The sequence below is a fragment of the Ananas comosus genome, linkage group 18 (genome assembly GCF_001540865.1).
Source record: "Ananas comosus cultivar F153 linkage group 18, ASM154086v1, whole genome shotgun sequence".
In the NCBI taxonomy this organism is placed as follows: Eukaryota; Viridiplantae; Streptophyta; class Magnoliopsida; order Poales; family Bromeliaceae; genus Ananas; species Ananas comosus.
The window spans coordinates 1,921,885-1,943,490 of record NC_033638.1 but is presented as its reverse complement, the minus strand read 5'-3'; the positions used below and the strand labels follow the sequence as shown (position 1 = coordinate 1,943,490).

Here is a 21,606-nt window from a genome sequence, read left to right as displayed (position 1 = left end):
AAATGTTCTCTATCAAGTTTTCTTCACCTTCACCACCATGTGATTCTTCCCTTCTCTTCATCAATTTTTAATTAACATATCTAATTAATACATCTAAAATGGCCACATACTAACTTCCAATTAATGTATTTAAATTCTCCTTAAATGTTTAATTAACGTATCTATTTAATACATCTAAATGGCCCACTGCTAAACTTCCAATTAATGTTTTAAATGTTCCCTCTGTCATTATAATTCTCACCATTTTATTTCTAATTAATTTATTACGATCCCTCACTTTTCCTCCACAAGACTTCTAATTAATCCATCTTCTTCAGTTTAATTGTTTATTTATTTTAATTATTTTGTATATACAATTTTGAAATTATAAACATGAAAGAAGCTCAAATAACAAGTTGGAGAAACTGCGAGGAAATCAAGAGGAAAAAAAAGATGCTCAGGTAATATGAAAATTTTTTTTAAAAGCAAAGTAGATAGTAATTTTAATTGTTTCATCAGGAAAAATTTAATTACTAACATTATTTTCTATACACACTTTTCAAAATTATGTTCATAAGAAGTTTTGAAATATTGCCTTAAATAACTTGAATGTGTACTCTTATTTGCAGTTTAATCCAGTCTTCTGATTCCGATGAAGAAGAGAAGTGAAGATTTTTTCAGCAAAACTATCATAAGATCTCATTTCTATAATTTGAAGGATATGTGTAAGAGACTTATTTTATTTTGAACTTTATAGCATGAAGTTTATAGTATGAATTTTAGAATTTGGTAAAATTTTTAAGTTTCTAGACACAATTTATTGAAGAATAGTGATATTTTGGAGCCATATAACTTTCATTCCAAATTTTATAATTTAAAAAAAATTAGTAATTAGGATTCTAAATATAATTTTATTTTTTAAAATTTTAAATTTGGGATTCTATTATCTACCCGCCGCATCGCGCGGATTTCTGCACTAGTATAGTATAAAAATGGGAGGGTGGAGCCTGGTATAGAATGGATTAAGATTATAGCTTCATTGAATTTGTTCAATTTTATATTTAGGATATGTTTATTAAATCATGTCATTTTTTTCGCCATTGATTACTAACTAGTTTTGGTATGTACTCAATTGTATATATTGGATCATGATCATCATTGATTACTTGAAAGATATGGCATGTACATGATTAGATTCCAAAAACACTAAATTTTTACACATTAATCTCTCATTACCTCAGACTTAGTCAAATATTGTTACACTTATGCCACATCATTAATAATAAGCCAATTATATATATTTTTTTTTAAAAAAAATATAATAATAATATTTTTTTATTAATTATGATGGGACAGATCAATTCAAGTGATACAATCTTATTGCTTAGCAATGCCTCGTCGTCTGCAGTATAACTAGTTCATTCTAGACTTTTTCCACATATTATAGAGCCCACAACTCTGTTAACTAAATATCTTAGGCCCATAATCTGTTCGGCCAAATCCACCAGCCCAAAATATTTAAGTTTGGTAATTAGTTTTAGAAATGCTCCAAAAGCTTTCTACTCGATATAAGACTAAACCAGAATATCACATGTCTCATCAGCTTTTTTAATATTAAAAATTCAAAAATAAAACTTTAAATCATTAGATGATAGGGTGTCAGATGTGCACTGTATGATAATGTATTTAGATAATATGTTTCTTCCATGGTATCCAAAGTCCACACGATTAATTACATCATTGGTCCCCAACCGTTACTCGATTATTTATTTGGTTTCTAACCTTTATCTATTTTAACACTTTGGTCCTTAACCTCTTCTCCTATCAATACACATGTCGCGTCAAATCTAATTTCACTACCCTCTAGTTAGGGATGTCAATGGGTATGGAAGGAATGTCACTGGATATGGATACCCGAAATTTTATCCGAATCCGAACCCGAATAAAAAGTATATATCCGATGGATATAGATATGGATATGAATATCAAAAATAGAAACCTAACGGATATGGATTCGGATATGGATTTTGATAGTACCCGACCCGAACCCGAACCCGACCTGAACCCGAATTTATTTTGTATTATATATATATATATATATATATTTGATGTTATATTTGAATTTGTATTTTAAAAATTTAAATTTAATATAATATATTTTGAAATATTGAAAAAAGAAATAATTGTTTCGGGTACAAATTTTCGGGTTCGGGTTCGGGTTTGGATATGGATTTTTAAAATCCGTCGGATTCGGGTTCGGATTCGGATCTCAGGTTTGGAGTCGGGTTCGGCTTCGGATTTTTAAAAATCCGCCCCGAATCCAATCCGTTGACATTTCTACCTCTAGTTCATTCTTCATTCCATAACCATCTCCACCTCGCACGTTATGACATCTTTGAAAATTTGGCACTCTTCTAGTCGAGCTAGACATACTACCTAACTCTTTATTAAGAAATTTGAAAAGGACGGTGCCCAGATTTACAGGGAGTTACATGACAGCCTTAATCTCTATGAGTCACGCACGAGAGCTACAATAGAATTGGAGTGGCATATTTTGTCAAAATTAATAAAAATTTAGATAACTGTGATCTAATTAGAAACCTAATAACGAAACAAAGGTTAGGAACCAAAGCAAGAAGCTTATAAAAATTAGGGACGAACGGTGCAATTAAATCTATTATTTCTAGTTCTACATATCTTTGTTAGAAAAATGCTACTTGTACACCCCATTATAAAACTATATATCTCACACTCCATAATTCAAATATTTAAATTTTTTTTAAAATTTTTTTAGTGTTTTTTGGTTAGATAAATGAGTAAATTTTGGCTTTTCGGAGCCTAGGGTGTAAGACTTATCTCCTGTACATGTAGCATAGGGGTAAACATTGCTCTTCTCATTATCAACTTAATATTCAAAGTTCTCTATAATAATATATTATAGTAATTTTGACTAGTTCTCATTTCTCAAATATCAAGCAGGAATTGGTCAAAAATATTAGTCAAAGTTTTGTAGCCTTAACTATTTTATTGTTATTAGTACGGAGGCCTTCATACTTTTACTATATTTTCGCTAATGAAAATAGCATATAAACCAAAAATAATTCTCCAGTATCAATTTTATAGAAATTACTTTTTCAAAATCTAGGCCAAATAGATCTTTATCTTCGTTAGGGGTGGAACTGGTCCGGGCCATTTTAAACCCAAACTTAGCCCAAACCAATTTAGTGGGCTCCGGACCGGACTACGGTCCCAAATTATTTAAAAATGAAAAAAAAAAATGTACAGAGAGTTTGAGACCCTTTCAACTTTTGTCTTTTTTTTTTTTTGTTTTTTTTTTAACAGACACTTAAACAATACAGTTATGTAATTTGTAACTTCCCTTAAAGGAGGGAACTATTAAATTATTTGATAAGGTATAGGAGGCCTCTGTGTGACGAGGGTATCATCATATAATATTTATTATTGTTGATTTATATAAGAAAATCAAATATTTACTGTTGATTTAGACTCGTTTAATATTTTCCGCATCTTTTAGTATTTATATTTTACTATTCTAAAAAAATTATAAAATATATGTCTTGAAAACAAAAGGAGCATTAATTCAGAAACATCTAATAATCCTATCAGATTACTTTGTGAATATCTGGCCTAGAGAGAAAACCAGACATTTTTCGTCCGGTCAATTGGTCGATTTACTTCTGGACCGCTTGCTCTTCTTAAGTAGAATCTTGACCAAAAATTTGAGTCCGTTTGTAATGTTTTTATTGTCTTGACTTAAAAGAGGCTAGCATCCTGCCCCATGGGCACTGTGTTTGTACATTTTAAGTGAATTAGTTGTATCTTTTTAACAGTTCGAGTTTTTGAGATTAATGATTAGCTTCAACAATCCGACATATTGTTATTCTGTGCTTGTTTACTTATCAATGAAAATCTTTCTGGCATTCTTTCAAAAAAGAAATCATATATGCCGTTAGAATTTTTTTATTTAGAGATAATCGTCTAGTACCCCTCAATACTTTTGAAATATTTGATTTACTTTTTTTTTTGTATCAAATATACTCCTAGTATATTTCTCCGTTATTTATTAAGTATTCTTGTTGTTAGTACCCGTTAAATCATCTGGGATCAAATATCAGTTAAATTTCTACCAAAGTTAGAAACAAGGTCCAAATATCTTTTTTTCCTAACTTAACAGTAAATAAGAAAAGTTGGTGATAGTAGAAGAATATATTTGAAAGGAATAAATCAAAATACTTCTTTTTACCTCTAACTTAATGACAAATAAGAAAAGTTGGTGACGGTAGAAATGATATTTGAAAAGACAAAATAATAATTTTACAAAAATATCGGTTGTTCCTAACAGTTCACTAATAGAATCTAACTCTAAAAGTAAATTTGAAAAAGCTTAGAATGTTGAAAGGATATTTTTAATATTAACCTTCTAAGCGGAGTAAATAAAAAAGTCGAAAATTTTTCAGGAATATATAAACAATTACCCCTTTTATTTAATATTCAGTTATAATTTTGGTAGGCTCTTTAATTTTCATGCTGCTCCTATGTCTAAAATTGCAATATTTTAACCAAACTATTTATAAACTTCACTTTGTTAAAAAAAAATTTATAATTTAATTTAATCTATTATCTATTATTTATTACTATATACTAAAGTGCGTGGGGTATTCTTCTTTTATTGACATGGGTCCGACTCAACTACTCGGTACACCCGGTGCACCATAGACCATTGATTGGGGACATATGTATGATTTATGAAAAAATCTTGGATGCGTCTCGTCTATTTCTATCTATTCTTTTCTTCTACATTAAGGAGGGTTTGGGGATGACACGTGTCCCCCAAAACCCTCCCCTCCTTTCTCTCCCTACCTATATATATACTAGTTTAGAAAGCCGCACGATGCGGCGGATAGAAATTATAATAAAAATTTATAAATTAAATATATAAAAAAAGACTGGTTAATAATATAAAAAATATATTAAAAATAATTAGAATGAGAATACAATCCAGTGGAGAATAAAGAAAGAAAATAAAAAAAAAGAACTATAGGAGAATAAAAATTGTTGCATAGATGGATATTAAAAAAATAATTTAATACAAGAATAAAAAAGAGAAAATAAAATTGGAGGTGATTTCATTGGGGTTGGTTTTGTTATTCGACAAATTATAACAAGCTTCCATTTCTTCTTTTCTGCATCAAAGCAATTTTTTTTAAAAAAATAGCAATTAAAATAAAATAAAATTAGTAGAGAAAGAAATAGAGGAAAAAAATATTTTTTAAATTTATTGAAATATAAAATCTCATCTAAAAGAAGGCTTTGGATTTATAGCTCTTTGATTCATTGTCACATGCTTTTTCTCTACACTAAATCAAAACAAAATTATAATAATTAGCATTTAGAAATTATTAATAATAATTTGGAACCTATAAATGCTATTTTAATTTTCAAAGATAATGCATCGAACAGCTGGCGTGCATGGTAAACAATCCCGATGTCGATAGCCTTGCAGACCTTTTTCTAAATCCAAAGAAACGAATCTCATATTAGAAGGATTTGAGTAAAAAGAAAAAAAAATCATAGAAAAATAAAGAGAGAATTTTATAATGTCGATAATAACGGAGTCGAATTAAACATCAAAGGCGACAAATGAGGAGGTTTGAGAGGAGGTAGGGAAACGAGCGCTGTAATCACAGCCCACGGAGAGGAGGCCATGGTGAGGGGCAACATAGGGGTCATAACGAAACTTCTTGGCATAGCAGCGAATGCTCTAACAATCTGTACCACGTCCACAAAAAATTACACGATTACTAACTCCTCGATTAATGGGGAGAGAGAAGGAGGGGATGATGATAAAAAACAAGAAGAAGAAAATGAAAAGTTTAAGATAGAAATCTACACTAAAATACTATAAAGGTTTTGAAAAAGTATAATGATATGTAAAAATCTACACTTTCAAATTAAGGGTGTACGTTTTGAAAAAGTATGAAGGTTTTAAAAAAGTATGAAAGGTGGGGAGATGAGGGGGTGTACGTTTTGAAAAATATAAAGGGTGGGGAGATGAGAGGGCGTACGTTTTGAAAAGAATGAAGGGTGGGGAGATGAGAGAATGTGCGTTTTGAAAAAGTATGAAGAACGATGAAGGGGCGTACGTTTTGAGAAAAGATGAAAGTATGTGAAGGAAAGTAAAGGGGCATACGTTTTGGAAGAGATGAGGGGATGGAAAGGTGGAGCCCACAACCCTAACAACTCAAGTGAAAGAAAAATATCGTCACGTGGCATATTTTATTGAGAATTAATATAACTAGTGTAATAACCGCGCGATGCGGCGGGTAGATATTGTTGTAGCAAAATCTTTTCTTTATAGCATAACATTTTGAAAATCTTCCAAATATCAAATATAATAATAAGCTCGCATAAAATTTGGAAGTAAAAAGTAATAGAAAGAGTAGTATGCCATTTTTTCATTCCTCGCAAAACAAAAGTTACACCATAATAATAAGAACAACAACCATTTCAACTATATAGTATATAATTTTCTCCCTTTTTCCCCCGGTATGCAGTGGCAGAGGTGGTGGTGCGGCACCGCATGCAGAGCTAGGGTGGTGGGTAAGGGCAGCGACGATAGTCAGGGAGCTCAAGGAGCAGTGCACCATGCCGATCGGAAAGCTATGACAGAACGCAGACGCCATGACTATGGAGATGCATTTGGAGCTCGCCTCTCAGGGCAGGAGCAAGTTCAAAATGCTCATCAACTACGTCGGGCAACCTCCCTTGTTAACTGCAGTTTAGTTTTTAGAACAGACCTTCTTCACTTAGTTAGGTAGAGTAGCACTAAAAGGTTGTGTCTGAACTTTATTGACATTCTCAAGCTCGCAAGCTCGCCTAAAACACAACTCATTTATGACTGATTAGTAAATCAAGATGACTTAGATATATTATTAGTTTTAGCCAACACTTAAATGATGATATGAAAAACTTAAGTCCTAACATTTAAATATAGACCCAAAGTATTATATTATAGGATGAAAAGTAGGTTAGTACTAATAAAGACCTTTATCTAGGGAATAAGTGCTGGTCCCCCAAAGGCAAAACCAGTATAAAGCTAAACCAGGGTTGCACTTGATTGGATCTTCTTGTATGCATCTTCATCACTGCATTGTTTACAAATTAAACAAACTTGAGATGATGATTTTTATTTTTTTTTTTTTTTTTAAAGAATCCAAAATAAATTACCATACATCACCTTGTGTGTGGATATACATCTCCTTGAGTGAGCATATACATCACCTTGAGTATGAATAGATAGATCAAAGAGTGGCTTCCCATTTAAACCACCAGGTTCTGGAGCCAAATGGTGCTTCTCTAGAGGTTTTGGCCGTGAAATTGTGGTGTTTGATATAATCTGAATGTAGAAGACAATTTCAATTATCAAATTATTCAAAAAAGTTATCTACGCATCTCTCCATAAACTGAATTTCATCTACTTCAAAAACTTACTTTTTTCTAGATATACCCTTCTGCCACCAAAAATGATTCTCAGTAAAGACCTTCGGTGATACAAAATTAACTTCATGCAATTGCCACCTAAATTAGATGGCTCCCTCACTTTAGATAAGGATACCTTTGGACAAAATTCACTTTCGGGGAGCACATATTAACATTCAGATTGTAAAAAGTATATATGTAAATGATGATTTTGCATGGACATAAATGAAAAACACCCCAACTTGACAGAAATACTTACCAAGCCATCCAAATGGAAAGCAAAAGCAATCTCGAGGTATAAGAAAGAAAGTGTAAGACCATGCTGCATATAAAATGGCTGAAAAAGAAAAAGGAAAAGAAAGAGGATAATCCAGAGTAAAAAATTCACTACAAACAACCAAAACTGGAAATTGAAGTATAAAATCAATGCTTGCAAGTTTACTCACTGCATAAAAAAAAAAAAAGAATATTGCCAAATTTCATACCTAAATTGCATTATTTTACATGATTTACTCAGTGAGAAAGGCTTGTTCAGCTACACATGTAGCTATTATACTCAGCTCAAATTCTAAAGATGCAATTTTCGAATGAAGAATCCAACTAAAACTCAAATTTGTTCTCTAAAGTGAATGTAATATGCAATCATTCATGCAACAATTTAAGTTAGAGTTAACTCATGCAACTTTACACTAATATGTGCTAAGGCACTAAGCTTTACATATACAATTGCATTAGAACACCACAGCTTGGCACAAAGAGTAGAAAATTTAGTGATTATCCAGAAACCTAGAGAGAACAAAGAAGAGTTTAATCAATCAAAGTTGCAGCTGGAATATTAATCGAGTACTAAGGCCATCCAAAGTGCCCTCATAACCAGTCTAGAAGGCCCAGGCCCCTCTCAATTATCACAACGATTTGACATTCAAGGGGAAGGCCACCATAAATATTAACGTAGACCACATAGGACAACAATGAAAAGCATAGGAAACTAAATCAGATCATGAAAACCATACCAAATAGACTAAATGAATCGAGATGAAAATAAATTCTTTACAAATATAGAGTAGGAGCGAAAGCAAACCTGATAGTGAAAATAAATATACTTTGCTAAGGCTTCCCTATCCATCGAACATTATTAGATCACCGCCGAAGTCTTGTTTTGCGTATTAGATCGCCGCCGAAGTCTTTTTTTTTACATAGCAGGGAGCAACCGACTGCCTACAAAGTAGGCCATCCAAAGTGTCCTCATCACCAGTTAAGAAGGGTCGGGTCGATCGCAACCATCAAAACCATCCAACATTTAAGGAGGAAATGTCAATATAATGAAATGAAATGAAGTCTTAATAATTAGCAACTCTTTTTTTTTCACACAGCATTATATTTATTCGGATCTTCTCATAGAACATTACCTAATCCACCCAGAACAACATATGTTGAGTTCATGGTAAGAGATTATACATATGAGGCTAGGTATCTAATTAAGCTATAGAACACTTCAGATATAAAGGAAAAATATAAGCTTACTCAATGTTCAGTTTATCAACATATGAGACCAACTCCACCAACTAATTCCTCATTTTATTATCTGCATATAAGACATTTACAAAGGCTTAATTACCAGACTAAAAAAGAAAAGAAAAGAAAAGAAATAAATAAAGAGAAATAAAATTGATAATGCGAAGAGTCTTGGACTTGCAAATGCATAAGTCAGAATATGTAAAGTACTGAAAAAGTATGTTGGGGATATTAAATTGAGCTTTAGATTTTTTGACCGCAATTCATAAGTGTATGTTACCAATTAAAGAAGTTAAGTAAAAAAAAATGGAAGCCAAAAGAGGGATTAATTTCATAAAATGTAACATCTAGTGATCATCCTTATAGAAAGACGAAAGTAGGGTCAGAAACTATAATAGAGTAATGAGAGTCATGAGTGACAGCTTCTGATAGGCATTGTGCAGTTTCTAAGCATAATATATTCTAAAGAGAGTAGGATCTTTTCTCCATAGAATGCTAGGTAATAAAAGCCAATAGAGATTAGAAATTTAATTCTCCGGGAAAAAAAGCAAATATCTTATTTTGTTATCATTCTATTGCTCGTTGGTCATCAGTCCAGGTAAATTTGCTTTCGGGTCGAAAATCTCACCATGTGAACCATTCCCCATTAGGAAATCAGGTTTTTTCACATAACCACAACCCTCATTGGCTTCGTAAAACCCATGCGTTAACCATAAGGATCTTCCATACCCCTAAAAGGAAGTAAGAGCAAGCTGTTAAGAGAAAAAATATATATGCGCCTCCCAGTTGCCAATACGACAAAAAAATGGAACAAAGATGAAAATGATAGCACAATTCTTATAAGCTGATTTAAACAACTGCGCCCCAAGAACCAACAAAACATGCATAGGATTTTATTTAAGAAACTAATATATAAATCACATCCTTAATCAACAGAAACCAGATCTGAGAAAGCCAATTTACCTATCTCTAGATGATAAAATATTTAAGAAAATCATACACTTGGAGTAATGAAACCAGATTTCATAAACTTGGAGCAATGAGATAAATGCAAGGGCACATCAACTCAAATGAACAGATTAGGAAATTGAATCAAATATACTTCACTATGTATCTTAAGCATAGAGGCTAACCTGCATATTGAATGCAACCATTTGAGCACCATGCATCCAACCGATATACGGGTTATAGTTTGATGAATTGAATCGCGTTCCCTTTGGATAAATTCTGAGTAGATTCTTCTGAGTAAACCTATTTAAAAAGCTCAGCAAATTGAGAAATTGTCATTTATAAATAAGCTCGGCATTTCGTTGAACAGGGCGCGGGCACCAGGGAGAGGGCATTGGGGTTCGCGAGCGGGAGGTCGGAGAGGGTGCCAGGGAGAGGGCGCGGCACCAGTGAAGATCACACTGCAGATCCCGGCGGCAGGGAGAGGGCGCGGAGAGGGCACGGTGCCTGCGAGGGAGAGAGCGCGGAGATCACTTCCCGCGCCCGTGTCCGGACCCAACCCGCGCAGCCCACGCCGCTCGCGCCCCTGCGCGCGCCCACGCCCACGCCCACGCCCACACCCGCGCCGGCTCGCGTCCGTGTCGGCTCGTGCCCTCGTGCGGGCGTGGGCCCGGGCGGCTGCTCGATCCGCTTCCTGGAGGTGAAATCGAAGCCCGCGGAGGCCTCGCTACCAAATCGATGGAAAAAATCAGAGAGTTTTTTGCAGCAAATAAAAATTTGACAGAGGCATATTATATTGTTATATTTGGTTTAGATTTGCAGTTATCTAAATTGGAGTTAAATCCTAATCTAATTAGGATTATATATAATTTAGATTTAATTTGGCATATATGGATTATAATTAGGAGTATAATTCTAATTGAATTAGAATTAGACTCTAATTAGGAAACATGTATTATATATACATGTCACGGCCAAATTAATCGCCGCGACCAAATTAAGAGCCATGAAATTAAGTTGTTGGTGATCCGTACGGTAACGAAGCAATCGCAACAAAATTTAAGAGGCCATGATCTAATTAACGGAGCTCAAATTAAAGGGCCTAAGAAGTGCTGGTGGTTACGTGGCAACTTCGTGGTGTGCATTGGAGAGGTGCCGCAGCCTTTAATTATGCACAGCTCTAATTAAGGCATGCACACCAGTAGAGAGTCGGCATTGGCTTGGTTCGTACGGATTGACAGAGAAGCTTTTTTCCGAAGTTGCTTGTTGCGCCGTTTCAGATCTAATTAAGTTTTGGTCTTTTGGGAGATTCTCTTTGTACTCCGCCTTTTCGACATTAATAAATTATTTGCTCCGCCTTCGCCCGTGGACGTAGACCGTTGGCCGAACCACGTAAATATCGGTGTGTTCTTTCCGCTTATCTTTTCTTTTCTTGCATTAAATTATTTTCTGGATCTATTTTTCGCCATTCCGATTTTAACATATATAGACAGCAAGAAGGGACCACAGAGAATGAATCCATACCATTTTCGTGATCAAAGGGGATGAATAAGCCGAAACGAAGCGTCGCTAACGGGAACGGTGCGACCGGAAGAAGCGCCGACCATGAACCCAGCCCAACATTCTGTCTAGAGAGGGAACAGGAGTCGAAGCGGCATATAAGGAGCGAACGAAACGAAGCGTCGCGACGGGAAGAAGGCCCGACCATGAACTCGCCCAACATTCCGTCCAGAGAGGGAACGGGAGGGAACAGGAGTCGGAGCGGCACCTAGAGGGGCGAGCGAAGGAGGTGAAGTTGGAAGAAGAAGTTAATTAGAAGCAGGGAAGGAGGCGGAGTTGGAATAGGGAAAATTAAATGGAAGCAGATTATGAAAAAAAATTTGGTTGGGTAGGACCCACCCACTAATTAATTACTAAAATATTTTAAGATAACAGGTAGGGCCCACAAAAGTAAAATTAAGCTAATGCTGCCACGTGGACAAAGGGAACACGGGCTTTCATAAGGGTTATAGATAGTATAGATAGATAGTATAGATAGTATATATAGTATAGAAGTATAGATATACAGAGTTTTAAAATTTTATATTATAAAATTTCAAATTTTGGATATCAAAATTTTAATTTATTCCCAAATTTTCAACTTCAAATTTTAAATTTTAAATCCTAAAGTATATAAAATTTTGAGCTATTTTTCTAAATTGATTTGCTTCATTGCCTACCAACTATTAAACCAATTAGAGTACTCCTCTATTTTTTGTCATTTATCTATTATAAGTCCAAATTTTAGATCAAATCATATCTAATTTCTCACGTTGGTGCGTAATTGTGCTAAATTTAAAAATTTCTTACAAACAAATTCTTGCCCTGCAGAAAATTAAATATATGTTCATAAATTCTAAAAAAATTATAAAGCCGGTGAATTAAAAACCTATGAATCAAGTAACTACTTTTTATTTTATCATAATATTTTTAATTCTCGATATTGCTTGTATAGATCGACAAAAATAATCTGAATAGAGTTAAAAGAATAAGAATTTTAAAAAAACACAAAAAAGGATATATATCTTTCAGACAAACTGACCTAAAAATAAGCATATTACAAACTTTTTCTTTTACTTCAGAAAATTTTGNTTTTATATTTTTATTATATAGTATTATATAAATATTATTGTATATATATTATATTATATACATCAATTTATATAATATAAGTTTTATATATTTAATTTACAAATATAAGTTATTATAATAATATATGTAGTATAATAATTATTATATATCAATAATATATAATATATAAAATAAAAATATATATTATATTTTACAAATTTTATTAAGAATATACTTATCGTACCCACAGCAAAGCGCCGGTACATGCCTTATAATTTACTAAGGCTTAGTTTAGTATTGAGACCTATCTAACGCTATTAGATAAAATAGAGATGAGGAAAAAGCATATAGGGATATACTTCTGCGTTCTCCGGTGGGACCACAGAAAATATATCTTAACTGACTCATCGCGATATGCGGAACGCAATATTACGTACGAAAACAAACAGAATATTTTTTCAATGTACTTTCTATCTCACCACACGTAACGCGATCCCCGTAATCCCAAACGAAGCCTAAATTCGAAGAAAAATGTGAAGCGTGCATGTTACAAGGTTGTTGGTGGCGCCATTCATTCACAAAAAGCCCGATTGTGGTCGTGGTTTGCCCGCTAAATTTTGTGGTCACAAAAATTACCCCATTTTTCTTTTTTTCTTTTTTTTAATTTCGGAAATCAATAAAACCACGCATCAAAATTTGTGGAATGGGGTTTTCCCAGCTATCCACGGGCCGTCAGATTCTCAACTCGAAATCTCAACCGTCCAAATTTTGAGTGGGTTCTCTCACTCCCTGGAGTGTGCTCACACAAGTACTGTTGGCTGAACCTGGTGTATCCCTACATCTCATACACCGCACCATAATTAATAATTAATATAAACCTACACGAGGTCACGAGGTGTTAAATTTAGAATATTTTTAGGGCTAAATTATAAAAAGCCCCCTTACACTTTATCAACTTCTCAATTATCCCCCTACATGAAAAATTCCACCAATTAGCATGCTATATTTTGTCATCATCTTAAATAAATCCAAAATATTTAAAAAGTTTTAACAAATTAGGCTTGAAAATTTTAATAAAATGAGTTGGTATATCACATTGCTCCGCATCTCAACATATATTCAGTTTGCAGCTCAAAAATATATCAAAAAATTAGATAATTTTTTTTTATTTTGCTAATTCTATCAAAATTGATCATTTGTCGAGTAACTAATTCTATTGCATTATCTAAAGATAATTTTGCCAGCCGATTTATTTTTATAAAGTTTTATAGCTAAATTCAATAATTATTCGGAATAGTTAGACCAATTTAAGATAATGACAAAATGTGGGAGAGTAATTGATGTAATTTTTAATGCAGGGGGTGCTTAAGAAAAGCATTAAAGTGCAAGGGGTCTTCTTAAAATTGAGCCTATTTTTTAAGGCTCAAATGAATAGATATAATTTAGGGAAAACTTCAAAAAACCCCCCTGTGGTTTCATAGTTTCACACTTTGCCCCCCTATGGTTTAAAATATATCAATTTGTCCCCCTGTGGTTTCTTTTTTCTCTTTTTCTAATCAATTTCATTATTTTTTTTTCTTAAATCAGTAATAAAGTTAAAATTAAAGGGTACTAAAGTGAATATTTGATAAATCTAGATGAGTATCTAAAATTTTTTGTATATAATTTAATAAAATATTAACGAAAAAGCTACCGAAAAGATAAAAACGAAACCACAGGGGGGCAATTTGATACATTTTAAACCACAGGGGGGCAAAGTGAGAAACTACGAAACCACAGGGGGGTTTTGAAGTTTTCCCTATAATTTATGTATAAGATATGTCACTTCTCTACTAACATAGAGTACTATCTGCTTTCTATAATTTAAAATGCATACAGGTCTCTACAAATATAGTGAATTATAAATATATTTCAATAAATGTTAACCTTTTGTGGTATATATTTTCATTAAATCAGTGACAAAGTTAAAACTAAAATATACTAAAATGAATATTCGATAAACTATAGGTGGGCATATGAAGTTTTTTATATATGATTTAATGAAAAGTTAACGGAGGGGCTGACAAAAAAAAAAAAAAATGATACCATAGTGTACTATATTGATATACTTTAAACTATAAGTACTAAAGTAAGAAAGTGCGAAAGTGGTGGTATTTAAAGTTTACCCTATTTTTTTTAATACTAAAAAGCTAAAATGATTTTGTGAACACTACACATCAAGCAAGGTCTAAAACTTACACACACACATATAGAGTACATCTTCTGTGCTTTCTAAAGTATGAAGCCCTCCGTGCTTATAAGTTATTTTCGATGATAAGACATTCGATTAATTCCGATAGGCATAATCGATGCTATTGGAACTACTGAAAATAAAATTTCATAATTTTTCAATATTATTTACCACGTAATCAAAAGGTCTCAAAAATTGACTATTTTAACGGTTGATGTGGCACGTTTTTTTGTTGAACGGTATAGAACAATCCAAATTATATAAAAATTATAATAGAAAATTCTACTTAATATCAATAGTAAGATTAATATTTCTGATTTAAAATTTATCTTTTATCATTGTTTTTATGAGATTTTTATTTTCAATTGTTTATTTTTAAACTACTTGTTCACTAAGCAAATGAAATAAAAAAATTCTAAAATTTGGTTTTTAGATAGTTTCAATAGCATAGATAATGTCTAACAAAATTGATCGCCGAATCAAATGTTCCATCATCCAAAATAACTTATATGCACGGACGGAGGCTTTCACATTTTCGAAAGTATAAAACCTATCTCTCTCTCTCTCTCTCTCTCTCTCTCTCTCGGTCTATGTAGAGATATATAGGTAGTAATTTCCAATTATGAAGCCTAGATCATCAAATGAAGTGCGGTGCACGAGATTTACCGATACACCAAGTGCACCCATAAATTTCTCTCTCTCTCTGTCTCTGCTCTTCAACGCCTTATCTCTCTCTCTCTCTCTCTATCTATCTTTTTCCTTTCTTTCTATTTCCTACGCAGCAATGTAGCATCGACACACGAGTGGCTCACCAATGGAGGAAATATTGTCATTCCCATTATGCCCCTCCTCCCCCATTCCCAAATTACCCTCCCGTTCCCAAAATAGTCCTCGTCGTCGTCCTCCTCGCCCCCGCTTCCCAGCCGCGAGGGCGAAGCTCCACGCCCCCGTTCCCCCAATCGCCCCAATTCCCAAAGTACACCCCTCTCTTCCCAAAATACCCCTCTCCTCCTCCTCCTCCTCCTCCTCCTCCTCCGAGGAGAAGCTCCTCTTCCTCGACTCCCTCGGCGTCGACCTCGCCTCCGGCGCCGCCGCGGCGGCGGTGGCGCGCGCGCCGATCGGGGAGATGCGGGCGGCGGCGGCGGCGCTGGTGGAGCTGGGGCTGGGGCCCGGCGAGCTCCGCCGCAGCGCCGGGATGTGCCCGGAGATCCTCGCGGCGGCGCCGGAGACGATCGCCGCCGCCGCCGCGTTCCTCCGCCGCGAGGCCGGCGTCCCCGCCGCCGCGCTCCCCCGCGTGATCCGGCGGCGCCCGCGCCTCCTCGTCTCCTCCGTCCCCGGGCGGCTCCGCCCCACACTCTACTTCCTCCAAACCCTAGGTGCGTAGATTTTCCCGATTTCTCTCAAAGGCTTAATTTCATGTTTGTGTGTGGTTTGTAATATTCCGGTGATTCTCCATATTTGTTCTTGAAAATAGTGTAGAGCTTCTGTGCTTCCGAAAAAACGAAGGAGTTGATACTTCCGACTTTTTGACCTTTGGATTAAAAATTGTAGGGTCGGGATAATAATGGTTCTCTTCTTCTAGAGGAATAATATTAATTCAAGAACTAGAAATGATCAAAGAGGTTGTTCCAAGGGTTAAAAAATTAGAAATACCATACGACGGGTGCTTTCGGAAGCACCATAGTCGGACTCTTGAAAATATTCAAATCAATACATACTCAACTTATTGTGGGTAGTTATAAAAGGTGGAAATGGCGTAAGCTCTGTTTGGATATATGAATATCTTGTTCGATATATTTTTTTAGCTCTATATTTTCTTGATTTATTTAAGAAATATCTAAATTTGGTAGATAAGGAGTGTGATCAAATATATAAAATAGAGTATCATATTCGGCTTTCAAATTATTTTTAGAATATAATAAATTATCTCGTGAATAAAATATGCTATCCCACAAAGTTATAGATAGCAAGACAGAAACAAAATTTAGACTTCTTAATTACAATCATAACTTATTCCGACATTCAAATAGAGCCTTAATTTATTTTAAAACTTTGTACCTTTGGTTGATAGGGAGTGTTATCAAAATGTTTAGAATTGGATACTATACTTTTAAATTATTGTTTTCCACAAGATAAATAATCTTATAGGTGAAATATGCTATCCTGCCAAATCATGGATAGCTTGATGTTTGAAGGAACAAAAGTCACCTTATTTACAATCATATTAGAAAATCTTTATGTGGAATAAATAATTCTTGAATAACTTATTCCGACATCCAAATATGGTTGTTGTGGAACCATTGTAGATTCTTAGATGGTAGGAATTAATACTAGATTATTATGAGTTAGGAGAAATTCTCATTTTCATGCTTCATGGGAATTATTAGTAGCTTATTAATAGGAATATACTAATTCTTAACAACCATCCACCCCATGCAGCATAATAAGTTAATAATAATTTTATCATTCCAAATATAAAATATACAATATTTCTCAAATATTACAAACCTGGGAACAAACAGATCCTAAAGGTAAACTTCAATTTGCCTTCTGGTGGTTTTAGTGGCATTTGGATTGATGAAGTCAGGATTTTGCTGTAATTTAAGTTATTAAGAGTTAAAATGTTAGTCTTATTACTTATCACGTAGACTCTGAAAAGGAGATTCATAGAAAGATCCAAAATCTAATCTACGATTAGACGATGAATCTCTTCGGCATCAATAGTTTTATTCTTAGCAAGCTTAATTTTCAACTGAACCACAGTAGCAGTAATCTAAACGCCCTTACATTTTTATTTTGCCATCACGTGGTTTGAAAAAAGTAGCGCTTTACTATTCTAATTTCATTTTCGTTTCATCGTAAGGACCTACTGTTAAATAGAGTATTAAAATAAGTTTATTGTTTTTGTTAAGCCACAGAAACCGGTAAACACTGTCGTTTTAAAATAGATCCTTCAACGATTGTCTCTGATTGACACTCCTAAACACTTGATTATTTGTTATTTTGCCATTTTATGATTTAAAAAGTTTTACTTTATTATGACGTGGTTTTCTCTTTGTTTTATTTTAAAGATATGCTATTAACTGAGATACTAAAAATACTATAATGTGCAAACCACGGGGCAGTAAAATGGACAATATACAAACCATAGGGGGGCGCAAATAGTAGTATTAATAACTAGCCAATAATTTACATTTAGTGATCTTGTGGTTGTGAAATCTATCACTTTACTACCTATTTAACGAGAGGTCCTTACAGTGAAACAAAGAATAAATCACATGGTAGCAAAGTAAAACTTTTCGAACCACGGAATGGTAAAGTAAAAAGTTTTCGGACTAGAAGTTGGCGAAGTGAAAGTGCGCAGCCTAGACCACACGGAGGCTAAACGAAGTTTACGGTTTAATTTATATTATTTTTAAATTAAATTAAAATTTTTGGTAAATTAATTGTTTTGGATGTATTATAATTTTATAGAACTGTAAATTCATTAGTCAGTAACTACTTTAGCTAAGAAAGTTGTTAATTACTATATATATATATATATATTTTGGATGTATTATAATTTTATAGAACTGTAAATTCATTAGTCAGTAACTACTTTAGCTAAGAAAGTTGTTAATTACTATATATATATATATATATATATATATCTAATTCTATTCAGAAAAACAATTCAAATCAAGACAATTGTAAGTTCATATATATATTATCAATAAAAGAGGGGGAAAATATATTTGTATTAGAGGCCTATTTCAAAATGGCATATAGTTAAAGGCAAATAAGAGGAAATTAATAAATGACACAAGAAGTCCTCTTGCATTTGTAACTAACTCATGATCTCCTGCTTTTTTTTATATTTAATCGAAATAATATATAGTTATTCTTTGAACGCTTAAACTATTAGAGAACAGGATTTTAATCATTCATACTCAACAGGTATCTCGCCGATCTCTCGCCACGCAACCCTGCTATCCTGCAGCGTAGAGGAGAAGCTCCTCCCGCGGCTCGAGTTCTTGGAGTCTGCCGGTTTCTCTCGCAAGGAGGCGCGAGCGATGGCGCGGCGGTTCCCGCAGCTGATGTGCTACAGCATCGAGGGTAATCTGCGGCCGAAGCTGGGGTTCTTGCTCGACGCGATGGGCCGGAGCCCCGTGGAGCTCCGCGAGTTCCCGCACTACTTCTCGTTCGGCCTCGATGGCCGGATCCGGCCGAGGCACATCGCATGCGAAGAGAGAGGCGTGCGGTTGCCGCTCCCCGCGATGCTCCGCCCTGGGGACGAGCGGTTTAGGGCACGGCTCGACGTCTGCGTCGGGTCCTCGCCGCCGATGAGGTCCTCGCCACTTTGGCAGCAGAGTTTGGAGCAAGTTTATGGTGATCATGATAATAGTTTGTTGTGTTTAGAGAGGGGGAAATGGAGGTTTAGTACATCTGATTCTCTTTTACTAGCTTGAGGGTGTTAAATTCTTATTGAACTATGTCATGTATCCTTGTGCATATTATTATTTCCTTGTAATTTGATAGATAGTAAGTTCACTTGTTGATTTCCTCATTGGAGAATTGGATTTGTGGACTTTGGTGGTGATGCATAGTTCATAGGCTATTCAATTGAGGAAAAAACATATAGAATTTATCCGAACTATGTACCATTTTTTAGTCAAATATTTAATCTTTTAAAATTTGATTTTACTACTTAATTTTTCAATTTATTTGATTTGATTCGGTCAACGATATTTTGAGTTCAAAATTTTAATGTGTTGTTTAATTTTACATGTTTAGTTAGTACATTTTATGAACTCAATAAAGTAAGCAATTAGTTTAAATTTTGAAGTGAAATTGTCTTGACTGGTTTAAAATCAAACAAATTGAAAGGTTGGTTAGTAAAATTAAAATTTAAAAAAATTAAATAATCGACTCAAAATATTTTATAGTTGAAATAAATTTTGTACAATTTTACCTTCAATAAATGATGGTGAAAGTGAGAAATGTCTTGGGTTTTATGAAGGGTCTTCGAAGATTGTTGTTGATATTTTTTGGCTAAATTATAGAAAATCTTCCGGTCAAAATCCGATTTTTCACTTTCCCCCTCTGTTATTTAAAAACCTACACTTTGCCCCCTTGTAAAATGAAAAATGTTCACTCATCCCTTATCGTTAGTGATCCGTTAGGGTTCCGTTATAAAATATTTTTTTATGCCAACAATACCCCTCCACCCTCTTCCCTGTTGCTTCGCCTCCCTCCGGCTCGCCGCTTCGCCGTCGCCTCGCCGCCTTGCCCTCCTCCACTGCCTCGCCCTCACTCTCGCCCACATCCCCTTCACCCTCTTCTGCCGCCTTGCCTTCGCCCTCGTTGCCCTTGCCTACCTCTCCATCAGCGCCGACCTCAATTTCCTCTCTACTGTTGCTGAAATCGAGAGGCAGCGAGGGTGTAGGAGGAGAAGGGGAGCAGGTGGAAAAGAAAATGGAGAGATCGCGGCCGGTCGAGGTGTGAATCGCGGCCGATCGAGGCGGCGGTTGAGGAAGATGAGGGAGGAGACGAAAATGGTGAGGGGCAAAATGGTCATTTTACACACCGTATCCCCCTGTGAACATTTTTCATTTTACAAGGGGGCAAAGTGTAGGTTTTTAAATGACAGGGCCGGGAAAGTGAAAAATTGAATTTTGACAGGAAAATTTTATGTAATTTAGCCATATTTTTTTTATTAAAAAATTTCCTCTAGGCTTGATGTGTTATTTGTTTGACATCTCAAAATAGATTATTTATAAAAAAGAGAATATGGATTGAGATTTATTCTAATAAGTTAAGAATAAAAATAAATTATATATTTCTTATTAGTTAAACAACATATCCTCTGATGGATATTACTTTTTTTTTTTTTTTTTTTTTTTTTGAGGAAAAGGTAGCATGCTACCCGCTTCATTCATTGAAAAGATGAATTAAGCTACAGAAGTGAGGCAGCTAGGCTTGGGTTCGAAAAAAAAATAAAAAAAAACAAAAAAAAAAACTACTGATTAGCCGACAAAGATTGTTCCCAAGCCACCGACAACTTTTTAACCTTACGGGCTGCTCGCAGAGGGTCCAGCTGAGTCGTTTTGAAGATCACATCGTTCCTGCTCTCCCAGATGATCCACCAACAAGCCGCTAGTTCCGTAAGTCTGTTAGACGTAGAATGCGGGCTCTTCGTACCCGCCCATCTATCCCATACCCCTTGAACGCTGTCTGCCAAATCTCAAATCTGAACACCCTCCACTGCCATCACAAAGATAAATTTAGCAAAGACACAAGCAGAGAACAAGTGATCCACGGTTGCCTCTTTAGACCCACACAAAACACAAGCCGTGTCACCGCTCCACCCTCTTTTTTGTAGGTTATCGGCCATAAGTAGCCTTTTTTTAGGGCGAGCCAGGAGAACACCTTAACTTTTAAAGGTATTCAAAGTCTCCAAAGCTTGTTTGCGCGGGCATCCCTCGTGCCTCCATCCCTCAGCGCAGAGTACGTCGACTTAACTGAGAAGCGCCCCCCGGGGTCCCACCGCCAAAGGATCATATCAGGGCTCTGATCTCCTGTGCAGGCAGAGATTTGATCCTTAAACTCTGACCAGGTAGAACACAAGCCCTGCCTACCAACGCCATCGCCTCCTAGGATCACATTCCAGTTCCAGCCATCACTTCCCAAACAATCCTTAGCTTTAACGGTCTTGCATTCCGCCATGTCGTACACCTCCGGGAAGGCCAGCTGCAAAGCCTTCTCCCCACACCATCGATCCGACAAAAAATCAATAGTGCATCCATTTCCCAATAGAATAATCCCCATTTGAAGATATCCGAGAG

At 35.0% G+C, this 21,606-nt stretch overlaps 1 protein-coding gene and 1 long non-coding RNA gene across 5 annotated transcripts; one reads left to right on the top strand and one right to left on the bottom strand.

Annotated features, from left to right (window-relative positions):
- Positions 6,429-11,777, bottom strand: LOC109723717. Of its 3 annotated transcripts, XR_002219731.1 has the most exons (7): positions 11,467-11,777; positions 10,128-10,669; positions 8,561-9,064; positions 7,492-7,816; positions 7,238-7,396; positions 7,046-7,145; positions 6,429-6,772 (listed from the first exon to the last, which is right to left on the bottom strand). It is a non-coding gene; the product is annotated as an uncharacterized LOC109723717 (long non-coding RNA). The 3 variants fall into 3 exon arrangements; XR_002219730.1 differs by having other exon boundaries at positions 7,238-7,816; XR_002219729.1 differs by lacking the exons at positions 7,046-7,145; positions 7,238-7,396; positions 7,492-7,816.
- LOC109723695 (transcription termination factor MTEF1, chloroplastic-like) lies at positions 15,549-19,455 on the top strand. 2 transcript variants are annotated; one of them, XM_020252158.1, is made up of 3 exons: positions 15,551-15,868; positions 16,061-16,158; positions 18,719-19,455. In XM_020252158.1, the coding sequence occupies exons 1-3, from the start codon at positions 15,597-15,599 to the stop codon at positions 19,228-19,230; spliced, it is 882 nt and encodes a 293-aa protein (XP_020107747.1). In that variant the 5' UTR covers positions 15,551-15,596; the 3' UTR covers positions 19,231-19,455. The 2 variants fall into 2 exon arrangements, with proteins under 2 accessions (XP_020107745.1, XP_020107747.1); XM_020252156.1 differs by having other exon boundaries at positions 15,549-16,158.